The 24762-nt window shown below is 37.3% G+C and overlaps 1 protein-coding gene across 2 annotated transcripts in view; it reads right to left on the bottom strand.

Annotated features, from left to right (window-relative positions):
* The window catches only part of Atac3 (Ada2a-containing complex component 3), a 245471-nt gene that overhangs the window by 87739 nt on the left and 132970 nt on the right, over positions 1 to 24762 (bottom strand). For both annotated transcript variants that reach the window (XM_067137218.2, XM_067137219.2), the window contains exon 5: positions 20376 to 20543. In XM_067137218.2, coding sequence (XP_066993319.1) covers positions 20376 to 20543 — 168 coding nt within the window. The remainder of the gene's footprint in view (positions 1 to 20375; positions 20544 to 24762) is intronic.

The following is a 24762-nucleotide window of genomic DNA, read 5'->3' as shown; positions in this document are numbered from 1 at the left end:
TCAACATGACCAGAAGACCAAATTAGGAGTTTGGATTCAACATTATAACATGGAAATCAAGGTGACCAAGAGAGGTGAAATGATTTTGGTGATATCAAGAAGATGTTGGTGCAAATTTAAAGCTAGAGACAGAGTACAATAATGATTCAGATGAGTTTTAACATTACTTCCTAATTTTTGAAATGTTATAAAATCTAAATATTGTTTACAACATTGTAAGAATTAACTTCAAAATAAGTTAGCTGTACATGTAAGACGACGCATTTTAAATACATAGGGTCGATCGTCACCTCAAACTGTAATGCCACTTCTGATACCTGAGTGAGGGTAAATGCAGCTTGGCTCAAGTGGAGACAAGTTACCGGTGTCCTCTTCGATAAAAAGATGCCTCAGCATCTAAAAACAAAAGTTTACACCACTATGGTATGCCCAACAGCCATTTATGTGGCATAATGTCACCCAATGATGAATAAACACGAGCAGGCTCTTCATACCATGGAGATGAAGATGCTTCAATGGACTCTTGGAATGACTCGTGACAACGCGAGGAATGCAGACATTCGACAAAGATTTGGCATTGCTGCAGTTGTGGACTACTCAGTTGTAAAAACAGCTCTGTAATTAGACTTGGATGGAATACAACAACGTGGAAGACCATTGAAGTGGTGGACCGATAACATAAAGGCCAACATGCGTGACGTTGGCTTAAAAACTGAAGATGTCAGCGATAGACCAAAAAGGAGGACATATAGGAAAACAGTGAACCTTGTATGTCAGAATAAACACTAGGAAAGAGAAGTTAGCTGTGAATATTGATAAATGTAATATCAATAATAGCTGTACTTGTGGATGTTGCATAGAAGTAGTCTTTGTAGAAAATCAAAAATGAAAGAGAATGAAAGTAAAAACTGGAAAACAACAAAAACTGAAGAAAGAAATAAAACTTCAGTGTTGAGATTATTATAGAGATGATAAGAATATACAATGAGAAGTAACAACTTCACTACTGCAAAAAAGTTATCTCACTGGAAGACTTTCAACTGACATTTGGTTGTCTTCAGCAAATGACTCTCAAACATGTGACCACTATCAATCTTACGGTTCAGATTATAAGTTTGCATTATGTGGTTGTATAACGCTTGTGATAGGAATTCATTGAGAATGTTGTAGCTTTGAGGTACAGTGAGTGTATACGGTAATATTATATTTCACATTGTTCTAGAGTGTTAAAGGTTATGTCCTTTTGGGCTGAAAAGGAGAATTTCCATGCTTGCATTAATGCATGCATATCTGGTCCAGCAACTAGTAAATAGTTGGTAAATATAGGTTCTGTTTTATGTCTGAGTGCCCTAACGTGTTCTGTGTACCTAATGCTGAATGTACGACTTGACTGTCCAATGAACAAAATATGGCATTCACTCCATAGTTTAAAAACTCATTAGTGCTGAACTTGTATGACAAACATGCTCTGGAGAGGCAGGTAAGATTTACCAGCTCCCTTCCCCCTGGCTGATGACTGAAATAAGATCTGCTATGGCCAGCCGTGACCGACAATTTAGACGTACACGTGACACATATGACTTTTAGCAATACAGGAAACTGAGGAACAAAGTTAAGTAGCTAATTAGAAACAGTAAATACCACTACTTTCAACAGGTAGTGGGAAATAATATTTTAAACCAAACCTGGAAGAAGCTACGACCTTTGGACATAGGCAAGGCCGTAGTAGAGCACATTCCCACCATATCCCTGGATATGTTAAATTATTACTTTTCTCAGCCAAAAGTCGAACCGCTTCCATTACCGGCTAATCCCACAAACTCTGCATGCTGTTCCGAGCGCGACCAGTTCTCTTTCTGCACCGTTAGCGCAAATTATATTAAACATGTGTTGTACTCTATCATTTCCAATGTGATAGTTAATAACATAAAAACATCATCGGGGCTGTACTGCCAATACTTACTCACATATTCAACTACATCCTGACCAATGGAGTATTCCCTAACATTTGGAAAGACGCACTAATAAGGCCAATCCGGAAAAACACTGCCTTGGATTATCCATGAGATTACCTCCCTGTGTCCATCCTACCACCACTCACAAAAGCACTTGAACGTCTGATTCATGCACAAATCACTGTATACCTGATCCAGAATTCCCTTCTTGATCCTTTAAATCCGGCTTTAAAAAAGGATATAGTACCGCGACAGCATTACAGCGAGTTGCGGACGATATCAAACATGCAACAGACCAACAATATGTGACTGTAGCAACACTACTACACCTAAGCAGCACCTCTGACACAGTTAGCCCTGGGTTATTACTGCTCAAACTCCATAGTCTCAACTCTAAGGGGGCATCTCTTAAATTTTTTAGCTCCTACCTCACTGACCGTCGGCAATGAGTATCAGTGGGAACAATGTACTCAGGACAGCATAACAAGTCAGTAAGTGTCCCGCCGGGATCAGTTTTGGGCCCACTTTTATTTGCTGTTAGTGTGAACGGCACAGTACCACATCTATGCAGATGATCTTCAGATTTATTACACTCATATCCACAAGACATAGGTGTAGCCAATGACAGAGTAAATTTTTACTTACGACTGAATGATTATGCCAAAAATAACAGCTTGTTAATAAATCCTAACAAAACTCAGACTATAATATTTGGTACCAAAAGAAACCTTAACTTGTTAAAAAGTTGACATGTACCCTCAATTATTTTAAATAATACTGCAATGCCCTATTGTACGTCAGTGAGAAACTTAGGTGTTATAATGACTGAGAAGCTAAATTGGACCGAACAAGTGACAAATACAAGCCGTAAAGTGCAGAAATCCCTTTTTCCTCTTAAAATGCTACTCTACTATATTTCCAAAACATCATAAAATACAACTGGTAAAACCCCTAATCTTACCAATTCTAGACTACTGCGACACTGTACTTACGGGCATATATCAAGACAGTAACAAGATACTCGAACGGAGTTTAAACACCTGTATTCGATTTATATTTAAGCTGTGATATGATTCTCACATTTCACCTTATTATAGAGAGTTGTCATGGCTTTGTGTTCATGAGCGTCGCAGTCTCCACATGTTGTCCCTTCTGCATGGAGTTCTAAACTCAGGTGTACTAGATTATTTCTAATCAAACTTTAATTACCTCTCCTCCTACCATAACCACAATACACGATTTGGCTCCTCTTTAACAATATCTCTCAGTCACTCCAGGACTTACAACCGCTCCTTTGTAGTTACTGCTGCTAGACTGTAGAATACCCTCCTTGCTAATATTAGGGATTTGCATTCTTGTATGAGATTTAAGATGGATTTTTTTTTTTTTGCTTTACGTCGCACCGACACATGCTCTATTGGTGAAAAATATCTAATTCCCTCCAAGGGAACTTAGAATTCTCCATTCGGAATTGCTAGGTGGGCAATAATTCCACTGTGGAGATTTATCTCCTGTATGCAGTTATCAGACTGTGCCTCTTATAAGGGCTTCTGCTAAGTTCACCTGCATACACCCCACCGTCAGTCGGTAGGGTCTGACACATCCCAATCTGATGAGTCTAGTGTCAGACCTAAGATAAAACGCTGGTTAATAGAGCAAACACCTGAAAAGCCTTACATCTGATATGTTTTTGATACAGATAGGTCTTACGGCAACAATGGGATAGGAAAGGCCTAGGAAGTGGAAGGAAATGGCCGTGGCCTTAATTAAGGTACAGTCCCAGCATTTGCCTGGTGTGAAAATGGGAAACCACGGAAAACAATCTTCAGGGCTGCCGACAGTGGGGCTCAAACCCACTATCTCCCGATTACTGCACTTAAGCGACTTAAGATGGATTGGAATAATAACAATAAGTTAATTTATTAATTTGACCACCTAATCAATACAATAAGTCTTGTCTTTGCTGATTTACATTGACATGTTAACTAAAATGGTACATGTTTCGCCTTCTATATAGGCATCAGCAGCCATTGCCTTAACCTTGAAATAAAATCAAGCACCTGATTTACATATGAATGAAATAAAATAAAACTAATTTTTAAAAAAGCTTGGAGAGACTTGAACTAAAATTCACATATAGTAAAAGACTTGTACAATGTTGGTATTTAAAGATATTGCAATGAGTAAGGAGTTTACAATTGTGAAAGTATTTACAATATTGACATTAGAAGGCTACTATTATAATTAAAATGAACAAAGCGACAGTCTGTTATAAACAAGTGGTAAGATTGCTATAAAATTATGTTGACCTACCAGCGGTTACAATTAGACAATGACAAAAATGACGATCAAAATCTTATTTATTCAAAAAATAATGTTGAATAAAATAATGTCGAAGGATGGTCAAGTGACCTGTAATTATTTGTTTTCATGAGATAAAAGTCGAAAATCAATGACATATGGTGAAATTGTGGTTGGTTCACTTTGATGAAAAAATACGAAGTTATAGTTGAAGGTTGATGAACGATGTTTAAATTGGACCTCTATGGACCATCTCAATTTGATGCGATGCTACAACGTTGTTAAGAATATGGGTTTATTGACATTCTAGTCAAAAGGCAATGTGACAGTTGAATCTGTAAAAGGAAACCAGAAGCGTGTTGTTAATTGTGTGAAAAAATTGTAATAAAATGTTTAAGTGGAAATCATGTACACTTACCATATGACAGTGGTGAGTAACTTGTTACGTTTGAGCTAAAAGTTATTGACGACTGTCGACTTCTTACTATGAGTTTTATAGCTGTAGGTTTGTGTTCGAGGGGGATCTGTTTGTAAAGGCGTGACTATGGGCTTGTTTGTAGTACTTGGAGGGGAGCTGCTATTGGTGGGAGAGAAAGAGGAAAGTGTATTACTGCGCATATTGTAACAGTGAGATGCCACTGGAGGGAGCGATATTAGAGTGGGTGTGGCTATGGGTCTACTGGTTGCATTTGAATTAGAGGTACTGGCGGTGAGGGGAAGGGAGGGGAGTGTATTAGTTGTAGAAGAGGTGGGAGTGCTTATTGATTTGAGGTTGAAAATTTTTAAGAATATATTGGTGAGGGGAATTGATTCTTGTAATAGAAATAAAATCTGTTCGTACAAGGGGCTTTTTTTAAAATCAATAATGTCGTTTAAGTTCTTATTTTTGTTAAAATGCTGGTCGAGGAAAATGAATAAATTTTCGTATTCTGTCATGAGTTTACTTTTTTTCCGACTCTTTTGAGGATATGAAGGTCTTGTTCTATTGTGGTGATTGTATGTCCTGTGTCCCTCATGTGGTTGGCCATTGCGGAGAATTTATTGTTTCTTTGTGCATTGTAATGCTTGGCGTATCTGGTGGAGAAGCCAGTTTGGCCAACATTAGAAAAATTACATGTAGAGCATTTTAATCTGTATATCCCTGATCCGGAGGAACTATTGTCTGTGATGTTAATAAAGTTATGATTAAAGAATAAATTATGATTAGTGTTTTTTGTTGTATAGGCTATTTTTACATCATGCTTCATTAATGAATTGGTTATCGGATAAATACTATGGTTAGTGAATGTGAATTTAGCATATTTTGGTTTGACGGGTTTCAATGGAGTTAAATTTGTAGCTAGTTTTAATTTGGTTTTGCTGATGATTTTATCAATTACATTTTTATTAAATCCGTTGAATTTAGCTATTTCTTTAATGAACTGTAATTCTTTCTTTAAATTACCAGAGGACGTTGGGATTTTTAATGCCTTATATATTAGACTGTGATAAGTGGCTTTTTTATGCGAGTTGGGATGTAATGAATAATTTTTTATGGTTGTTGGAGAAAAGGTGGGTTTTCTGTATATTTGGAAGTCGAACTTGTTTGAGACTCGTGTGATTTTGATGTCTAGGAAATTTAAAGAGCTATTGATCTCATCTTCTTTAGTGAATTTAATGTTATTATCCAAATTGTTAAGGAATGATAATATGTTGTCACTGTTGTTGATTTGTTTATCTATGATTCCTATGGTACCATCAACATAACAATGCCAAAGACAGAGTCCGTTGATGTTATTAATAATCTTACTGTGTTCGAGATTATCTAAGTATACATCAGCTAATATTCCGGATAATGGGTCTCCCATCACCAAACCTTTCTGTTTGTAAATTTTCTTATTGAAGGTAAAGTAACTGTTGTTTAAAATGAACTAAGTAATTTTAACCACTCATCAATTTCGATTTTACTTAATTTGCTATGTTTCGACAGATTGTTCTTTATGATGTTAATAGTATCATTGATAGGGTTATTTGTATACATGTTGGTGATGTTGAAAGAACATAAAACGTGGTTTGGTTGCAGACTGAATTTATTTAGGGAATTGCAAAGTTCGATTGAGTTTTTTATGGGGTTGGAGTTGTGGAATTTGAAATGTTTTTTTAGGAATTGAGAAGTTTTATAGGTAGGACTATTCATACTATTAATTATAAGTCGAATGGGGACCTCCTTTTTATGAATTTTGGGTAATGATCTTACTGTAGGTAATTTTGGGTTCATTATAGTTGATTTCTGATAATCTTGATCATTTAAAATGAAAGTGGAATTTTTAAGAAGGTTCTTTAAGTTGCGCTGTATTTTGTTTGTTGGATATTTATTAATTATGGTATAGGTTTCATTTGAAAAAAGTTTCTGTTTTATCTACGTAATCTTGTCTGTTCATTATTACTATGGTATTGCCCTTATCTGCTTTTGTTATTACTAGGTTGCTATTATGGATTTTGGATTTCAGGTTTAGAATTTGTTCCGAGACGTGGTTGTTGTTAGATGTTATCTCATTAATCATGTTGGGAGTTTCTTTTTTACTTCATAACATACGTCATTTTGTTTGTCAATCGGAATTTGTTTATCAATATTAGTTTCAGTTTCAGCGATGGTAGTGATTATGTCCTCTGCTTTTTTGTGGTTAGGCCAATTATCTTTAATACCCTTATCCAATAGATTTGTCTCTTGGTTAGAGAAGGCTGTATTGGATAGGTTAATTGTAGTGGAAATGTTGGTCAAATGGGAAGAGGGCACTTTGTTGGTTGTATTTTGGTCAGATGTTTTGCGTTTGTTTTCTTGTAAACAAATTAATTTATGGTTTAGGGTTTTCTGTTTCCCGTCTAATATGTATGATAGTTTGAGGTCAGTGTACCTTAAAAATGAACTCCATTCAACTGGAGATAATTTTTGAGAGATGGTCAAGTTACCCTCACCACCGTCATATGGTAAGTGTTCATGATTTCCACTTAAACATTTTATTACGATTTTTCCACACAATTAACACCACGCTTCTGGTTTCCTTTTACAGATTCAACTGTCACATTGCCTTTGGACTAGAATGTCAAAAAACCCATATTCTTAACAACGAGAATAAAATACGCAAAAACGGAGACAAGCTTACCATCTTTGAAAACAAGCGCTAGAAGACATAATCAAAGCCGCAACCTCCACAATAAACTAGAGAAAGGCAAAGAAATGGTTCGATCAACAATGCTACACAGAGAGAAAGAGTCATATCAGCCCTTCACGTGGCCAAACGCACTCAAAATCAGAACGACCTGATCACATATAGCAGACTCAGAAAAGAATATAAAAACCTTCTAAAGAAGAAACGAGATTATTTCACAGAACTCGAGGCTAGAAGAATGGTGGAAGAAGCAAAAGAAAACCCCTACATTGCTCTAAAGCCAAGACAGTCACAGACAATGGGGAAAACAGAGATGCCAATCTGGGAGGCTCACTTCACGAACATCCTAAACCAACAAAGGGTCAACGAAGCTCATGAAATAACAAGACAATACGATGACATCAGAAGATTCACAACAGAAGAAATTAGAAACACTATATCAACATTGAAAAACAAGAAGGCAGCAGGCCCGGATGGGATATTTAATGAGCACATCAAAGCAGCCTTGGAAGTTTTAATCCCAGCAATCACGAACATGATGAACTTATGTCTGTATACAGGACAAATCCTGGTGAGCTGGAGAACCTCAAAAATTAGAATGCTATACAAGGGAAAAGGAGAACCATTTGACCCAAACTCGTACCGGGGAATCGCGCTAGAGAACAACTTTCTCAAAATTCTGACGAATCTAGTGAAGATAAGACTAACAGAAGAAATTGACAACAAGATCCCAGAGGAACAATTTGGATTCAGGAAAAGCCGAAGCACCCTACATGCAGTCAAAAACCTCACAGACGACACAGAGGAGGAAATAAGATTCCCAAAAGGAAAATTCCATGCAGTATTCATCAATTTTACAAAAGCGTTCGACAATCTCAACAGGACCTTAACATGTGCCAAACTAGAACAGATGGTGGAACAAAACAAGGAACTAAGCGTCTTGATACACAACATCCTGAGTAAAAACACCATCATAATTTCAGACAACGTAACAACCTCGCAAGAAATTATGCAGACAAACGGAGTGTTACAAGGAGACCCCCTTAGTCCCCTTCTGTTCAACGTAGCCACACATGACGTGGTCCAAGCAATAAGAACTTCCGCTCCGTCCCTCAAGATTTACATATATGCAGACGACATGGTGATGGGTTCTCACGATACTAATGAACTCCAGAAAGAAAGAAATGCTCTAGGAACATGGGCTGAATACAACGGACTGCAAATAAACACAAAGATTGTACCCATGGTCTTCAGGTAAGGAGGACACCTATCAGCAAGGGACAAAATTTACCTCAAACATGAACCTCTACAAACTACGAACAGCTTCAAATATCTGGGCGTAATGGTCCAGACAACAGCACACTCATTCAGAATTCACACAACACAACGAGCAGCTGCCGCAACCAAAGCCATCTACGACATCATGTCATTACGCAAACTTTCCCTGGATACAGCTTTAGCCCTGTTTGAAGCCAAAATCGTTCCTATTCCAACATACGGAATAGAGATAACATGGGAAAAGTTAAGCTATAAAGACCTAATACGAATGAAAAAAGTGAAAGCCAGATTCTTGTAAGCAGCCCTCGGAATTTCAAAGTACACCAAGTCAAGACTAGCGTACGAACTCGCGAGAGAAACATTTCTAATAGAGGACCTGAGATGGAAATTCAATCTGCTCTGTACAGACAACTGGAAGAAACTGCGATTAGAGAGGGAGAAGAAAAAGAAGGAGATATGGCCAGAGTTCTACTCTTCAGAGGCCATGATGAACAGAGCATGGACAGGCACAAACCAGGAGCTGAGACATTTTGTAAATTCCATGGCAGTCCATGGCTACCATCACATAATCTGTAGGTCGAAGACCTACCACGACCCGGACTCGGTGTGCACATGTGAACTCTGTGGTAAACATTGTGACCGATATCACGTACTGTCATGTAAAAATCGTGTGAAATCAATCATAGACCTCTGTGTTGATTAATGTATCCTAATACTGCACAACTTATGCGCAATAAAGTTTATATATATTAACAACGTTTTAGCATCGCATCAAATTGAGATGGTCCATAGAGGTCCAATTTAAACATCGTTCATCAACCTTCAACTATAACTTCGTATTTTTTCATCAAAGTGAACCACAACTTCACCATATGCCATTGACTTTCGACTTTTATCTCATGAAAACAAATAACACTAGCCTGCAAGAGAAAAAAAAACAACCACCTTTTTTTGTGCGGTAAAAATGAAAATAGGTGGGTTTTATGAATTTCTTAACTCAGAATTCGAGAAAAAAAATTAGTTTTGGCGTATCACGTCTGGTTTAGTGGCAATTTTACAAAATGTAATTTTGTTCTTACGTAAAATTGTTGATACTTAGTATTGATTAAATTTGATGTATTAATGTAAATTTCAGCTTGCAAAACGTAATCATATTTTGCATGCATTAAATACACATAAATGCTGCTTTGTAAGCAAGTAGATGGTTTGTATTATATTTTTAATGTATATTGAAATTCGTGAAACTGAAGTATAAAGCACCTATTTAGTTTCGGCTGTACAGTTGCTTTTACATTAATATAACCATACCTTGAATAAAAATGACCTGGTTACATAGTTTTTTTACTTACATTATGTACAGGTTAGATTCACACCTCCATCTTTTCCCGTTTTCCATGGAATGTCCAGGTTTTTTAAGTTCCTGAATGATCTCTAGAAGGGTCGTCTCGTGCAATTGACCAACAGTAATCGGCAATCAGATTCACATCCCAACGTCCCTGATAGCGTCGTTCTGCATCTTTGAGATCCTGGTGAAACCTTTCACCTTGTTCTTCACTGACAGCTCCTAAATTTGGAGGGGAATAATCCAGATGCGAAGCTAAGAGATGAAGCTTAAGGCTCATATTACAACTGAGTTCCTTAAACTTTACCAACATTTTCCTTTTAATTTCTTTGTACTGAGGGTCCTTAATGTTGCTAAGGAATTTAGTCACTACATCTTTGAATGCGTTCCATGCCTCTTTCTCAATTTTGGTCATCGTGACCATGAAATGTTTTTCCTTCATCAGTTTATGAATCTGTGGTCCATCTAAAACGCCTTCTTTGATTTTTGCATCTGATAATGAGGGAAATTTAGTGGATAAATACTGGAAGCATAGGCTACTTTTATCTAATGCCTTGACATACTGTTTCATCAATCCTAATTTGATGTGCAAGGGTGAAAGTAGAATTTTTTCACAGTCAATAAGACTTACATTCAAGACATTTTTGGATCCTGGTTGTAGTTGTTTCCTTTCTGGCCAATTCACTGTATCCCAATGTTTATCCCATGCCCTGCTATCCCATTCGCATAGGAAACAGGGAAATTTTGTATAGCCTTTTTGTTGTCCCAGCAACAATCCAATGATCTTCAAATCACCGCAAATTTGCCACCCATGCTCGTGATATTTAATTTTTTCAAGCACCTACTTTAAGGTCTCGTATGTTTCAGACATTTTTGTGGAGTGTACAAGTAGTACGGATGCCAGAACATTTGTATTATGAAGCAAAGCAGCCGTTAAACTTCTTTTGGAAGAGTCAATAAAAACACGCCAGTTACTAGGATCATACTCTTTCTCTCCCAATTGACGTAGAAGATTTGAAACATCTGTACAAAATAAAGTTCATCTTCGTGAGTATAATACTTTCAGACTGTTATCTTTGCATGGAAACTGCTTTATCAGTCCATCATAAACATTGCATAAGGGCTGGGGCTTTTAACATATCAAGACAAACGCTCAACTGTCTTATCTTCAGTCCTACATACCTCGCGATCTATTGCGTATCTGGGGGAGTTTGTTATGAATTTACCAGGAAACCCCCAACTACAAAATGAAAATTTAGATAGCAATAAACCTATTATAAAATGCAAACAATAACAAATCAAATCACATAATTGTATTCTAAAAAAAAGTTGCGCGAGAACATCTCTCAACATCACATATTACGAATTCATGCAGATACTAAAACACTGAATTGTGTCAAAACTAGATGTGATAGGAAAAAATAGCATCATTTTCGGAAACAGGCCAGCGATTTCCATAAGAATTACATATTTTCTATTTTACTGCAAAATCATGTTGGCTAGTGTAATTACAGGTCACTTGACCATCCTTCAACATTATTTTATTCAACATTATTTTTTGAACAAATACGATTTTGATCGTCATTTTCGTCATTGTCTAATTGTAACCGCTGGTTGGTCAACATAATTTTATAACAATCTTACCACTTGTTTATAACAGACTGTCGCTTTGTTCATTTTAATTATAATAGTAGCCTTCTAATGTCAATATTGTAAATACTTTCACAATTGTAAACTCCTTACTCATTGCAATATCTTTAAATACCAACATTGTACAAGTCTTTTACTATATGTGAATTTTAGTTCAAGTCTATCCAAGCTTTTTTAAAAATTAGTTTTAATTTATTTCATTCATATGTAAATCAGGTGCTTGATTTTATTTCAAGGTTAAGGCAATGGCTGATGATGCCTATATACAATGCGAAACATGTCAATGTAAATCAACAAAGACAAGACTTATTGTACTGATTAGGTGGTCAAATTAATAAATTAACTTACTGTTATTATTCCAATTAAATATCATCAATACGGATCAAAAATGATATTTATCATATGTAATATTAAGATGGATTGCCGAAATCACTTGCTGAATACTTCTAGATGACTTGTACGATGGGTGAAGTGTGAATGAGTGCGCGAATTAGCATATTTTCATAAAAATTAGAAATGTATTTGCTAGGTATAGGTTTTTACTGTGTTTCCTTCTTTTATTATTACTAGTGTTAGTTTTATCATTATTATCATGTTCATTTATATTGTCATGTTGTACATTCTATAATTATTTCTTTTATTACTATCTCCATATTTGCTATTAGTACTATATTATTTAAAACAAGATTTGTTGTTTTTAAAAATGATATGTCTGTTAATTATTTTAGATGTTGTGGTTAAGTGTAAGAGAGGGCCTTGAGCCCTAACTTTGCCATGAATAAAGACAAATTACTTACTTACTTACTTACTTAAAAACACCAGGTAAGTATGTCCATCCACTGGATGATGATTCTAGGTTGCAGTTTACTCTCTATATTTTTAAAATTTTAAAAAGTTTCATATATCTCTTTGTTCTGATTTGAAGTTGTTACTATCTTTTTTTATTTATTTTGTGTTGGAGGTATGAATGAGTGTAAAGTTTTAACCTTCAATATCCGTCAGGTTTTTCATGGTATCTTGACTGTAATCTTCTGTGGAGAGTGGTTTGTTGACAAGTCTGTATAATATAAATTGGACTGTTGAGTGCTTTTGTAGTGTTGGGTGGTTTGAAGTGTGGTGGATCGAGGTGTCAGAACCTTTTGTGATAGTGAAGTCTACAAACTTGATAGATTTGTTGAATTTATATTCTACTGTCTATCATAGTATTTATTACTGGAGCTATATTGGACATTCTTCAGGTTGGGTTTAGTGAGTGTTGTTATAGGTGACATAATTTTGTTTTATGATGATGTTTAGAAAGTTCATTTCTGTTGAGTTTTATTTTGGTATGCTATTTCTTCCTTGTGTAGTTTTCAGAATGTCTAATGTTTCTGCAACAAGTATGCTGCTGTACAGGTCAGTTACATAAATTTATGCTAGTACTGAGGTGAGTGGCATCTCAATGACTTCAATTTCCAGCACTACGCATTATTGTCTTTAAGTAAGTGTTAAGCCTGTCTGTCCATGGTGCAACTACATATATGGATCAGCCTACAAATTAGCCATATCCATTTGCACAAAGTAATCAGTCAAAATATAAAAGACTATAAGGACAAATATGGAAGAGAGTGTGCAAAGGACAAGGTACAAGGTTGACTGATGAAGCCAATGAGCATGTTCAAAGTACAAATCTTTAGGAATATCAAGAATAGAAATGCATCAGAAAAGAAATAACAACAATGGTAGAATCAAAGGATTTTAAATGTTGCAGCTGTGTCAAACAAGAAGTATGTAAAACAGGATATCTGATTTTGAAACAGGACATTTGCTTATGAAAACAGGATAGAGACAGGGAAGTGTACTGTTACCCTTATTATTTAGTGATTGATGATATCGTGAGGGCTGAAGAGGATGCATGGGCCGATGACCTTAGATATTAGGACCCTTTAAACAACAAGCATCATCATCAACAAGAAGAGGATACTTTTGCAATTTTTGAAAGTACGGTATCAGAATTTTGACCCACTAGTGTTTTTTTTATGTGCCAGTAATATGAGAAAGAACACAATTATTCTATTTACTGGTATTGTGACAAAATATGAGAGACAATCCAGAAAACAACTTGATACAGTGAATGAGAGGACTGAATAATGAGGAAGGACAATCAGTGCAGAGAAAGGCAAGAATGTGGTAATGACAAGAGGAAAGAGAGTAAGAAACCAGAAGAGAACAACAGTTGACCAAGAGAGGTCAGAGAGAAAGGATGAAAAGGTGGAGTGAAGCAATGTCAAACTCAGGTATGGCCCCATAGTCGCCAACCCTCGCTCCCAAGTTGAACGTCCTGGGGGTTCCCCTTTCACCCGCTTTTTATAACATGTAAGAAATATCGTGAATGTATTCTACTATCCCATCCATGGCCTACTTTGAAAGGCAAATAAATGCACACGCTGAAGGGTGGCTAGATGATGTAGCAGAATTGAACACAAAATCTATATATATAAAATAAGAGTTTTGTCTGTACATTGCTCAGAACTGAAAAAGAACGCTATTTCTGTATCGGTCATGTCCACAGTAACAAGGAAATACACTTTTTAATTTTCCATCATTTCTGTCTGTCTATATGTACGTGCATCACGAGAAAATGGCTGAAGAGATTTTAATGAAAGTTGGTATGTAAAGTCGGAGAATAAGTCGCTACAATCTAGGCCATAAATAATTTTATTCACGCTGAGTGAAATGGTAGTTTAGAGGAAGACAGAGGAAGACCTAAAGTTTATGATGATGATGATGATGATGATGATGATGATGATGATGATGATGATGATGATGATTGTTTTTCACAGGGTCCTTACATCTAGGTCATCGGCCCATAATGGTATGAAATGAGATGAATTGCAATGACAATTTAAAAGTCCAAATTTCATCTGACCTGAAATCAAAAGGTGATGATTAAGCAATAATGGATGAATATGAATTTAAACCTCCCCTGCGAACCATGTGACTTTGCTGCAGTGGGGAGGCTTGCGCATCCCAATGGAGCAGATAGCCGAGCAGCAGGTGCAACCATATCGGATGGGTATCTGTCGAGAGACCAGACTGACGAATGCCTCATCGAAAAGGAGGTAGCAGCCTTTCAGAAGTTACAAGGGCTGCAGTCTAGATGATTGACTGGTATGGCCTTGTAATAATACTCAACATGGCTTAACTGTGTTGATACTGCTGCACAGCTGAAAGCAACAGGAAACTATAGCTGTAGACTGTTAGAAGTTTGAATCATTGTGGTAGGTTAGAGAATCTGAAAGGGGAGATGGATAGACTAAAGTTAGATCTAGTTGGTATAAGTGATGAACGTTGGCGGAAACAGCAGGATTTTTGGTCAGGCAACTGAGAATTATCAACACAAAATCAAACAGGGAAAATGCACGATTTGGTTTAATAATGAATCAGAAAATAGGGCAGCGGGTAAGCTACTATGACCAGCATAGTGAAAGGATTATAGTTGTCTAGATAGAGACCAAACCAATGCCCACTACAATAGTGCAGGTCTATATGCCAACTAGCTCAGCGGATGATGAGGAAATCGAAAGAATATATGAAGAGAGAGAAGATTTAATACAATGTGTAAAAGGTGACGAGAATTTCATTGTGATGGGAGAATGGAATGCAGTGGTAGGCCAAGGAAGAGAAGGTAATGCAGTAGGAGAATTCGGATTGAGACAGAGGAACGAAAGAGGAAGTCGGCTGGTTGAATTCTGTACCAATCACAATTTAGTCCTTGCTAATACTTGGTTCAAACACCACAAACGACGGCTGTACACATGGGCAAGACCTGGAGACACTGGAAGGTATCAAATAGACTTCATTATGATTAGGCAGAGATTCAGAAACCAGGTGTTGGATTGCAAAACTTTCCCAAGAGCAGACTTGGATTCAGATCACAACTTGTTGCTCATGAAATGCCATCTGAAGTTGAAAAAATTGAAGAAAGGAAGAAATCCAGTGAGATGGGATCTAGTCAAGTTGAAAGAAAAGAGTGTGAAGGATTGTTTCAAGGAACATTTTGCAAAAGGACTAAACAAAAAGGCTAAAGGAAACACAGCAGAAGAAGAATGAACAGTCATGAATGAGGTCAAGTAGGGCTGCTGAAGAGATGTTAAGAAGAAGGGAAAAAATTAAGTGGGCAGAAAAGAATACAAATGATTAAAGAATGAAGTGGACAGGAAGTGCAGGGCAGCTAAGGAAGAACGGCTGAAGGAGAGGTGCAAGGATGTTGAAAATAGTATGTTCCTAGGAAAGGTAAATGTTGCATACAGGAAAATCAAGGAAGCCTTCGAAGAAAGCAAAACTAGGTGTATGAATATTACGAGCTCAGATGGAAAACCACTTCTAGGGAAAGAAGAAAAGGCAGAAAGATGGTAGGAACATATCCAACAGTTGTATCAAGATAAGGACGTAGATGATAGGGTTCTGGAACAAGAAGAGGCTGTTGATGCTGATGAAATGGGTGACCCAATTTTGAGGTCAGAATTCGACAGAGCTTTGAGAGACCTAACAGGAACAAAGCACCTGGAATTGATGACATTCCTTCTGAATTACTGAATGCTTTAGGAGAAACCAGCATGGCGAGGTTATTCCATTTAGTGTGCAAGGTGTGAGAGAGGAGAAGTGCCATACGATTTTCGGCAGAATGGTGTTATACCTATTCCCAAGAAAGCCAGTGCTGACGAGTATGAAAACTACCACACCATTAGTTTAATATCTCACACCTGCAAAATTTGAACACGTATTATTTAAAGAAGAATGGAAAGACAAGTTGAAACTTAGTTGGGAGAAGATCAATTTGGCTTCAGAAATGTAGGAACACGTGAAGTAATCCTTACTTTAGGTCTGATCTTAGAGGATCGAATTAAGAAGGGCAAGCCCACATACATGGTATTCGTAGATCTAGAAAAGGCATTTGATAATGTTGATTGGACCAAGCTATTTGAGATTCTGAAGGTGATTGGGATCAGGTACCAAGAAAGAAGAATTATCTACAATCTATGTAAAAATCAGTCTGCAGTAATAAGAATCAAGGGCTATGAAAAAGAAGCAGCAATCCAGAAAGGGGTGAGGCAAGGCTGCAGTTTGTCCCCCTCCTTTTAAATGTTTATATAGAACAGGCAGTAAAGGAAATAAGAATAATTTGGAAAGGAAATCACAATCCAAGAAGAGGAAATCAAAACCCTGAGATTTGCCGATGATATTGTTCTTATATCTGAGATTGCAGAAGATCTGGAGAAGTTGATGAATGGTATGGACGGAGTCTTGGGTGAGAAGTGAAAATAACCTACAGCCTGTTTTCCAGTCTTTGACCGGGTCAGGGATGTAATGAATGAACCATATGTACAGTAAGCTATTATTACAATGGGGTCGCCACTCCCTAGGTGATTTATTAATGACTAATAAATGCTATGAAATGATAATGGAGAGTGTTGCTGGAATGAAAGACGACAAGGAAAACCGGTGTACCCGGAGGAAAACCTGTCCTGCCTCCGCTTTGTCCAGCACAAATCTCACATGGAGTGAGCGGGATTTGAACCATGGTATCCAGCGGTGAGAGGCCGATGCGCTGCCGTCTGAGCCACGGAGGCTCTTTGGGTAAGAAGTACAAGATGAAAATAAATAAGTACAAAGCAAAAGTCAGGTGATGCGGGAAATATTAGATTAGGAAATGAAGTCTTAAAGGAAGTGGATGAATACTGTTACTTGGGTAGTAAAATAACTAATGATGGCAGAAGTAAGGACGACTAGGCTAGCGCAAGCAAGGAAGGCCTTTCTTAAGAAAATAAATTTGCCCACTTTGAACATTGATATAGGAATTAGAAAAATGTTTTTGAAGACTTTCGTTTGGAACGTGGCATTGTATGGAAGTGAAATATGTACGATAACTCGCTCAGAAAGAAAGAGAATAGAATCTTTTGAAATGTGGTGTTACAGAAGAATGCTGAAGGTGAGATAGATAGAACAAATCATAAATTAAGAGATAGTGAATCAAATTGGTGAGAGGAGATCGTTGTGGCTAAATTTGACAAGAAGAAGATATAGAATGATAGGACACATCTTAAGACACCCAGGACTTGTGCAGTTGATTTATGAGGGAAGTGTAGGGGGTAAGAACAGTAGGGGTAGACCAAAGTATGAATATGACAAGCAGATTAGAGCAGACGTGGGATACAGCATTTACATAGAAATGAAAAGGTTAGTACAGGATAAGGTGGCATGGAGAGCTGCACCTACCAGTCTATGGACTGATGACTCAAACAATACACGAATTTAAAAAAATCAGTGGAACTGACCTGCAATGCGTCACCTTCCTAGAAACTATATTACTGACCAAGGGACTGCTTCTAAAACACAATCCTGAATCGATGACACTTGTTGTCTACAGGGGTTCAAAATCCAGGCCAATGGTCCCTCATAATGGTACTTATCGCTAGTAAAGTAGAACCATGGCATTTCTCAAGTCGCGGTACTAATCAACAGTGGCGTAAACTCATGGTGTTCCAAATATTATGGTATTATTCACAAGCGTTGTACGTCGCACAGGTAACGCAGACCTATGGTGTTTCTCCCATAATGGTGCCACTCGTAGGCAACACAAACACATGGTGCACCTCACATAGGTGTACTAATCACAGGGACTCGTACTATCCGGTGGTGTTCCTCGCCCGTGATGTTCCGCATATAGTGGTACTTATCAAATCATAAATCTGTACCTAACATAGTGATACTACTCGCAAGTAAAGGCGACCCATGGTGTTCCCCGCATGATGGTACTAATTACAAGTAGTTTCATGGTTCTAATTCAATCATCCCTAGGTTGCCCCTCCTAGTCACCTCTTACGACAGGCAGGGGATACCGTGGGTATATTCTTCTTCAGCTGCATCCCCCACCCACAGGGGGTGCCTAAAGTTTAATTCTCAAATATTTATGTTATTAGTGGTCCTATCGACAAATAGTACATAACTAAAGTTATACAGTATTATTTCCGATCATTTATGTCTTATACATTTTTAATAATAATAATGTTATTTGTTTTACGTCCCACTAACTACTCTTTTACGGTTTTCGGAGATGCCAAGGTGCCGGAATTTAGTCCCGCAGGAGTTCTTTTACGTGCCAGTAAATCTACCGACACGAGGCTGACGTATTTGAGCACCTTCAAATACCACCGGACTGAGCCAGGATCGAACCTGCCAAGTTGGGGGTTGTACATTTTTACCATACCAGCTATGATAACAGAAATATTCATGGATTTGGATTTTTGTTGCCAAGTCTATATCAGCGCCGAGTCACGAGAAAATGGGTAAACAAAATTTAATGAAAATTGGTATGTGAAAGTCGGGGAATAAGGAACTACAGTCTGTGCTATAAATAATTTTATAAGACGCTCTAATATCACAGAGTTGAAAGAAAACTAAATGTGAAGGCCTACAATATAGAAATTTCATAAAATTGATCAACAATAACATTACATTGACCATTGTTTGTTGCGATGTGCTTTGTGTCTTCTGATGGCACTCATCTCCGATAGATGGGATTCCTGCTGCGTATCGAGTATAACAACAGCCTGCCTGAATATTGGTGGGAAGTAGCTGGGGAGTTAGATAACTTTCTTCTTTAGCATGCAATTCCTCTGCTTCATAAAGTTTCTGATACTACTGGTACGTAACACACTGGTTCATCATTGCATTCGAGCTATTCAATCCCTACTCTGGGGTACTGACTGGAATAAGCAGTGTGCACATTTAAAGGAATAATGGCAGAGGAGTGTTCACGGCTCTCTTCGGTCTGGTCATTCCGACACTGGAACTTTGGACTGTTAGATTGGCACCATAGTATTGTTAATTAAAAGTGAGAAAATGTGCGGTTTTTCATTTGTTCGATTATTTTATAGTAAAGTAAACTTGTGTCCTCATTCCGAGGTGGTGCAGCTCTTTTCAGGCACACCCCCGATGGAGGTGAGCTGCATGTACCATTTCAACGACATACCAGCCCTCCTGCCAGTCTTAAATTTCTGGCAGTACCGAGAATCGAACCCGGGCCCCCGAGGACGGCACCCAATAACACTAACCGTTACGCTATGGAGGCGGACGATTATTTCATGATAACATAGCTTTTAATCGCTACATTCCTACTGATGTCATTGTAATGACCTATGTTGACTTCAGTTGGGAAAACCACAAAGACAGTCTTTCTGAGAATTCTGTAGCAAAGCACAGGTACATCAGCTAGTAATATATATATCTAGGACTGAAATCTAAATATTTTTAGTTTTTAGATGTATTTACAGAGCTCTGATACTTATCAATATAATATAATGCAATTGTCAGAGGATCATGACACTTATGCTCATGTACATACAGTTGCTTCAGTACATCAAAAATGGCATTATTCTAGGAAAATGCTAGTTGAAGTTGGCCAGAAATTTGGGAGGATTTGGATTAGAGCCATGATGGTACCCACTATTTTGGGTTATAACTAAAAATATTCTACTTAAGGGGAAGCTATTTTTCAAAGTCATTTCTAAAATTTAAATATTTTTCAAGTGTTTCAAGGACAAACTACCAAGAGGACCATGCAAAACAATGAAATTCTTCTCCAAGCACTTATGCAGCACTAATACTTCTCAACAAGCAATAATGAAAGGTAAGAACATTTTGAGAGTACAATCACACCTCCAAGAGTTGATGCACAATATCATGGCGGTTCTTGTCCAAGGCAATGCTGAAGGCTGTCTTGTTGAACTTGCTTACACACCGGGGGTTGGCCCCATGTTGTAGAAGTACTTCCACAGTGTCCAAGTGTTCCCGTTCCACTGCCCAGTGTAGAGGTGTCATTCGCAACTGGAAAGAAACAAAAAAAAAAAAAAAAAGAATCCATAAACAATTTTCTACATCATCTCTTTCAACTAACTAACACGTTCTATGTAAATTATTTATCTTTACAAATTTAAATTCAACCAAACCATTTTAGAAAAAAAGAGCCAGTTAAAATGTAAACACTTAAAAATATAATGCACATTCAAATTATTCACCAGATGTGCCTCTATCAACCATGCTCTATTTGTTGCCTCTTCATATGAGCTATCACTTTGCACCACAGTTTACACTGGAGAAGGCTCTTGCATCATGTCCAGAAGTTCTCACTCTTCTACAGGTTTTCCATAGGCCATGAGGATGTCTGTTTCTCACTGCCCATTTCAGAAGTCCAAAGGCATAAAATTCCATGGGAGAGGAGTCAGGAGATTTCACTGGTATGTCACTGAAAGAAAAAGCATGTTATCCCATTTCCTGCTCTGTTCTTTCTCCAGACTTCATTTGTGGCTCTCCCATACTGAGCTGGGATCTCGATTACATAACACATGGGGTCAGAACTTCATCCTGGTAATACAGGGAGCTGATTTTGGCAATTTTAGCGACACGGCAAATAGTCAGTTTTCAACTGTAATTTGAACCTGCAATGACCATAAATCCCTTAGAGAAACTTTCCTTGCAGTCTGTATACCATTTCTGAAAATTAATTTCACCCTTTGGACAACAGAACATAAGGCTCATCTAACATAACCACAAATTTTCATTTTTCTCCTATCAGGTGATTTTCATACAGTTTCCTGCTGTTCGTGCAGTGGTCTGATATGTGACAAGACAATAGTTTATGAACTCGACTACTGTGACACTCTTCATGTTAAAATCCTTGTTTGTACTGGTATGTACAGTTTTTAGGGATATTCCTTCACTTGCACTGACTCTGTGTGTGGCTGGGTTACTACTAGATACAAGTGCCTTAACCTTTCCTATCACATCTGGGGTATGAATAGTAGCAGGACAAGGGTTTACCTGATTTCTTCCCCTTGGAATTAATCCCATGCGAGCCTTTCCCTTTTTGTTCAATACTGAGCTAATTTCCTTCTTTGATACCACAAACATTTTTGGTCGGAAAGGCAATGAAGTAGTCTTCCCAAAACGGTTGTTTTCTTGGGCATAATGCTACTGCTACTCCTATAAACACATAAGGTCGAAGGCCATATGCCATACGGACTGTGTCATTGATTGTGGAGAATGTAGCCTGCATGGCGTACATTCTCTGGATTTCATTGTTGTTACTATGGAACAAATGCACTGTGTGTGTTGATCAGCACTGCAGTCACAGATTTGGTTCATACAGTTCTCAAAAAAGAAAAAAAAAGAAAAAAATATATATATATATATGGCAGCAAACTACAGCTCATTCAAATTGTTTCAGAACTGTGTCAACTTGACAACAGTGTGCACATAATGGTGGCTGCACGCAAACACAGAGGGAACAAGAGTGACTTACCAACTGAATAGACCAAAGAGATCATTCATACTATTTATATAGTAATTATTACACAGATGTATATCTTATACAAACAATTCTGAAGAGCCTAAAAACCAAATAAACTCAATATCAACCATATTTTATTAGTTAAAGTTATATGTTGAACTTTTTAACAAAATGAAAAACCTACTACAGTAATTTCAATCCACTACTTCCATGGTCAGGGATCTATTAATTGTATAACGGTTTTATATATATGAAGTAGAAAGTATGAACTCAAATACAGCAAAATAAAAAATTACCCAAGTTCAACCGTTTTAATTTTAAAATCCTAAATTAGTGAAAAATGGACAGTACAGAGGATAAAAATCTATGAAAGTAAGCAAGACTTTAATGTGTTAAGACTAAACAACTGATTTGTTCATCTCTGAGAACCCTGACCTTGGCACTCGCACACCAGTACCACTACCTCATTCCAAATTCGTTACAGAGATTGGAAACAACCCTCCATAAAAACAGATAGGAGGAATATTTTCATAACTTGTGCAATATAAGATCAATTAAACACAGAAGGAGATTCAACAGAGAGTAGAAAGCAAGCAGGCATGAAATTTTCTGCGAGTATTCACATCATGATCTCAGCCAAGGCTCTCCAGTTTTACACAGAATCAAAACCACACGAGCTGATGAAGGTAACTGAACTCTTGAGATTGCAGTTGACACACAGACTGCTCAAGCAAGGCCATATGGAAAAAGAAATGGTTGCAGGAGGTTGGCGAGTAAATATGGGATGTAAGCTGTTGCACTAGGCAGGAAAAAAAAAAGTACTGTAACTCCACCTTTTGTAAAAAATAAAATTTTTGCACCTACTGATTCTTGCTATCACAAGTGATGTGCACATGTGCAAATAGTGGCTTAAATGGCATAATTTGATCCTAAATTCATAATTTAAAAATAAGTGTAAGTCCCAAATTGATAGCAACTGGTAACAAATAAGCAGCAAGTCCACATATTAAGCTGAAATGTATACCAGTCCTGGAGATACAGTTTCTTTGCTTCCTATCAGACTGGAACTGGCCGAAGGTCATATATCCAATACAAAACATACACACGGTAACTCCCACTGACAATGAAATTCTTATTATAAGCTCACAGTAAGCTTCAGTGTTGTTAACCTTACTACTACAACAACAGGGATTGAAGTATCAATCTAAAAGTGTATGAAATCAATAGGAGAATGTGTGTTAAAGCTTTCTAGATGGATCCACATGGAGATTATAAGGAGAAGTAAAACATTGCAAGATATTTCTACTTCGACTCATCAATATTCACCTGAAGCGCAGTGCTTTATTAACTGAAAAGTACATATAATCTTTCTACAGCTTTCATTACTGATAATTAGCTGATTGCAGCCAGGCTTTCTGGTATTAAAGACACATGAAAAAGCAGAATGAAATACAATTCTTTGTAATTATATGGCAAATTGTTTACTATATGCTTTAACTACAACAAATGCTTCTTTTATAGGTTACTAGCTGTAGTACCAGGTTCTGCTTGGGTACTTCTTTGAATGTTTACTGTAATTTTATGATTTGTATTGCATGTCTGAAGTGATTATTTGTAGATTTCTTCATTGTGATGATGATTAATATTTTACAAACTCTTTTGTAGATATTGTACCTGACCAGCTGTCCTAAATTATGCCTGGTTAAGCTTGTCAGTTCAGGATCATGGAGCATCCAGATGAGCCTCCAAATCTATTAAATCTTAATCTAAATGAACAGGGATCTGAGAACACAAATGTGAATGAGAACTATATCAATGTACAGAGATAAAAACACAATTATTAAATCTAAGACATAAAATATAGGAATTAAAAATCCTCATATACAGACACTGTACCAAAATGTCACCAATGGTTTTTTTTTTGTTTTTTTTTTTGCTGTTTGCTTTACGTCGCACCGACAGATATGTCTTACGGCGACGATGGGATGGGAAAGGCCTAGGAATTGGAAGGAAGCGGCCGTGGCCTTAATTAAGGTACAGCCCTGACATTTGCCTGGTATGAAAATGGGAAACCACGGAAAACCATCTTCAGGGCTGCCGACAGTGGGGCTTGAACCCACTATCTCCCGATTACTGGATACTGGTCGCACTTAAGCGACTGCAGCTATCGAGCTCGGTATGTCACCAATGTGACCATGGATCTCGAGCTCCTATGAAAATAAGACATTAAACTTTGGAATGTGAACACCACTATAGCAAGGAGTTGGAAAACAGATACTGATAATCAAATGTTTGACTTAGAAGCCTGTGATTTAAAATCTATCATACGCGAGAAACTAGCATGGATTTTTGCATCCATAATCAAGAAAAATCCTAGCAAAAACAGGATACACGAATACATATAAAAACACGAATCTTGGTATGAGATTGGAGACCCCCAATATAAAATAGATTCTATGTCCATGCTCGCGTCCTGGACTACGAATAGGATATGAACCCACAACCTCTTTAAAGTGCACAGCACTTGGATCCCCAAAACCAAAGAAAACTACCACAATACAGCACACAACAAGATGTAAAATCACTCAAAAGACAAAATAAGTCGCCGTACACTGATATTAAATAGATACACCTGAAAAACAACACATACATGCAAATACATTCATCTTGGCGTAGCGTACACAAGGTTCGAACCCTTGTGCACTCAGGTCCTTCACCGGTTGGCGGCTTCATATTTCACATTCAGAAAGCCTGATC

Source organism: Anabrus simplex, chromosome 1, assembly GCF_040414725.1.
Source record: "Anabrus simplex isolate iqAnaSimp1 chromosome 1, ASM4041472v1, whole genome shotgun sequence".
Lineage (NCBI taxonomy): Eukaryota > Metazoa > Arthropoda > Insecta > Orthoptera > Tettigoniidae > Anabrus > Anabrus simplex.
Note: the sequence above shows the minus strand (reverse complement) of the source record. Positions and strands in the feature narration are given on the sequence as shown.